General features: G+C 53.1%; 1 protein-coding gene across 1 annotated transcript in view; it reads left to right on the top strand.

Moving 5' to 3' along the window:
* The first annotated feature begins 3061 nt into the window (after positions 1-3061).
* The window catches only part of PAQR4 (progestin and adipoQ receptor family member IV), a 24300-nt gene continuing 23837 nt past the window's right edge, over positions 3062-3524 (top strand). Inside the window, exon 1 of the mRNA XM_015405432.1 lies at positions 3062-3300. Coding sequence (XP_015260918.1) covers positions 3135-3300 — 166 coding nt within the window. The 5' untranslated portion in view covers positions 3062-3134. The remainder of the gene's footprint in view (positions 3301-3524) is intronic.

Genomic DNA, 3524 nt, shown 5'->3' on the forward strand with positions numbered 1-3524 from the left:
TTCAAGTTTTTTTATTTTTGTGCACACGTGGGGATTGGGCCTCGTGTGCACAAACCTCCCCTGGCCCCCCAGCTGCCCCCGGAGCGCTGATTTAGCGATCCGCACTCCGGGGGCAAGTTCGCTATTAGCTATATAGATAGATGCATGGGAAAGAGCAGGTAGAGAAAGAGGTACTTTTCTCCCTTTCTCACAATACAAGAACTCGTGGGCACTCCATGAAACTGCTGAGCGGTCGGGTTAGAACGGATAAAAGGAAGTACTTCTTCACCCAAAGAGTGATTAACACTTGGAATTCACTGCCACAGGAAGTGGTGGCGGCTACAAGCATGGACGGCTTCAAAAGGGAATTAGATAACCATACGGAGCAGAGGTTCATCAGTGGCTATTAGCCACAAGGTATAGATAGGGGCTCTGGGGCAAGTGATGCTCTGTTTTCTTGGTGCTTGGGGGGGGTCAACAGTGGGAGGGCTTCTAATGTCCTGGCCCCACTGGTGGACCTCCTGATGGCACCTGGTATTTTTGGCCACTGTGTGACAGAATGTTGGACTGGATGGGCCTTTGGCCTGATCCAACATTGGCGTCTCTTATGTTCTTATGTTCAAGACTGACGAAAGCCATATGTTTTGCTTGGGTTGCCAACTCCAGTCTGGGAAATTTCTGGAGATTTGGGAGTGGAGGCTAGGGAGGGCGGAGTCTGGGGAGGGGAGTTAGTTCAGTGGGGATGTGAAGCCCTAGAGTCCGGCCACCGAAGCAGCCATCTTCTCCCAGGGAAACTGATCCCCGTAGTCCAGAAATCAGTTGTCATTCCAGGAGAACTTCAGGCCAGACCTGGAGGCTGGTGACTTTATGTCTTGTGCAAAAGGAAACAACTGTAAATAATAAAATCCAGGGCAGATTTATATTAATTAATACTTTAAAAAAGTAAATGGGTGGAGAATGTAATTAATAGGTCAGTTCAGATTAATTATGATATACCCAAGACAGATCAGTGTGAATTTAGATGTAGATGGTTGCATCCTTAATTCAGTACATATTACAACTGTAATATTGAACTTCATAGAAATCATTTTTGTTCATACTTAATTGCAATTGCCATAACTTTTGGAGGGAAGGAAGGTATTGCCTCCCCACCCCACCCCGGTTACCAAAGGGAGATTGGAAATGCACAGACCCTCATGTTAGTCTAATGATGGAGTGCTAAGAATAATTAATACATTAAGATTATTAATCTCTTCAGGCTAGCTGCCTTCTATTGCATCACCGTACTGAACAGTCACATGGAGAAGAAGAAGAGATTGGATTTATACCCCGCCCTTCACTTGGAGTCTCAGAGCGGCTTACAAACTCCTTTCCCTTCCCTTCCCCACAACAGACACCCTGTGAGGTGGGTGGGGCTGAGAGAACTCTGACACAAACTGCTCTTTCAGAAACAACTGTGTGCCAGAGCTTGTGACTTACCCAAGGTCACATCAGCAGGTGCAAGTGGAGGAGTGGGGAATCAAACCCGGTTCTCCCAGATTAGAGTCCGCACACTTAACCACTACACCAAACTGGATAGAGCTACCCAGTGGGGCCATGCACAGGAACGCTCCTCGAAGGAATGCCCAGGTCCGCGGGAAGATGCTACTTTGTAAACCAGCCCAAAGAGGGACCGAAAAGCCTCCCCAAAGCAGCCCGAGTAGGACTGAGCCTGCTCCGGAAGGGATGGCCTTTGAAAGCAGTTGCGAGACGAGGGGGAGGGGGGGGGAATCGGCCTGCTCAAGGATAGCGAATCCTGGAAGGCAACTTTTGAGGAGGTGGGATATTTCCCAATTGTCCGATGCCCCCCTCCCCTTTGTTGACGACGCATGTGAAACTAGCGTGGGCAAAGTGCCTCTGTTGTTGTTATTAATCCAGAAGTGAAACTCTGCACACCCCGGTCATGAGGCATGCAAATATGAGAATGTCCTGTTCCCAGCGCCGCCCCTGCCCCCCGCCAGACTTTGCTCGCCCTTAATGAGCACGAAGATCTTTTACCTGGGCGTTTTTCTGTTAACAGCTCAGTTTAGGCGCAAAGAGCGAGCAGGAAAACACTTGAACCTCTCAACTCTGCCTGGGATCCATTCCGCCTCAGTTTTCCATCTGCAGGATGGGAGTAATCCTACTGGCGTGCGGTACGAGGTTTCCATGGAGGCAATACTGCCTGTGCCTGAGTGCTGTGTGAATAATAATAATAATAATAATAATAATAATAATATATTCTTATCAGGCATTTCATCCTATGGATCACATTGATTTGCACTGCGTAATCTACCTTCAGTCTCAGTGAAAAAGATGGACTATAAAGTAGTAGTAGCAGTAATAATAATAATAATAATAATAGTTATTCAAAAGCTTGTCTGTACAGTCAGGAGGCACTATCCTAATAAGAAATTCGTCAAGAATAAAAGGCAGACTATACAAACGATCCTGCCGGAGTCCCCACGAAGTTTCGGGGCAAGGCTATAGTAATTCGGCGGCAACGTCATACCAGCGTTACGTGCAGAATACGTGCAGCCTGCCTGCCTTTGGGGGGCGTCTTTTGCCCGCATGATGCGCTGGCAAGCGGATCCCTCTTGCGCGCGCGCCTACTTACAGACCTATAGCTGGCGGGCTCTTGGAGGGAGGGGGCGTGTCCGAAAAAGATTTATGCTAATAATCGAATTCCAGGATGCCGACCGCAGGCGGGAGGGGCGTTTAGTTATGCTAATGATGGAACGATAGGGTCGGCTGACAAGGAGAGGGGCGTGGCTTGCCCGGGGAGTGTGCATATTACGGAGTCCCAGTTCCGGGCGCCATGTGCGAGGCACACTGCGGTGGAGAGATTATGCAAATGAGAGCGGGTGGGCGCGGCTATGCGGGGCGGCGTGCGAGCGAGGGCCACCCGGGGACGCGTTGCAGGCCAGGGGGGCGGCGTGAAAGGCAGAGGCTATGCTAATGAAGGGGGGTGGGGGTGGGCGGGGCGAAGTCGTGCGCTCAGCCGGGAGGGGAGAAGCCAAAGGAGGAGCCGGCTGGTTGCAGCAGCATCAGCAGGAGGCGGAGGCGGAGGGAGAGGCGCGAGGAGGATGCAGAGCCCGGCCAGCGGCGGCAGCTGACCCCGGGGGGGGAGCCCGGCCATGGCCTTCCTGGGGGGGCCCCGGCTCCTGGACTGGGCCAGCTCCCCCCCTCACCTGCAATTCAACCGCTTCGTGCTGACGGGCTACCGGCCGGTCAGCTCCGGGTCCGGCTGCCTCCGCAGCCTCTTCTACCTGCACAACGAACTGGGCAACATTTACACCCACGGTGAGCTGCAGTGACTCCCCTTCACCTCCCCGGCTCGGCTCCCGGGCACCCCGATCCCGACGCGCGCCAACCGCCCTTCCCTGCTTGCCCGCCTGTCTGCAGGGCCCTCCTCGCCATTGCACCGCCTGCCTGCCTGCCAGCCACGCTCCCTGGCAGAGAGAAGGCTGAGAATGCAGCGGCCGGCCGGAACCCGGCACCTTTGCCTCTCGCGGGCTCCACCGACC

The sequence above is a fragment of the Gekko japonicus genome, unplaced genomic scaffold (assembly GCF_001447785.1).
Source record: "Gekko japonicus isolate JY-2015 unplaced genomic scaffold, Gekko_japonicus_V1.1 scaffold1560, whole genome shotgun sequence".
NCBI lineage: Eukaryota > Metazoa > Chordata > Lepidosauria > Squamata > Gekkonidae > Gekko > Gekko japonicus.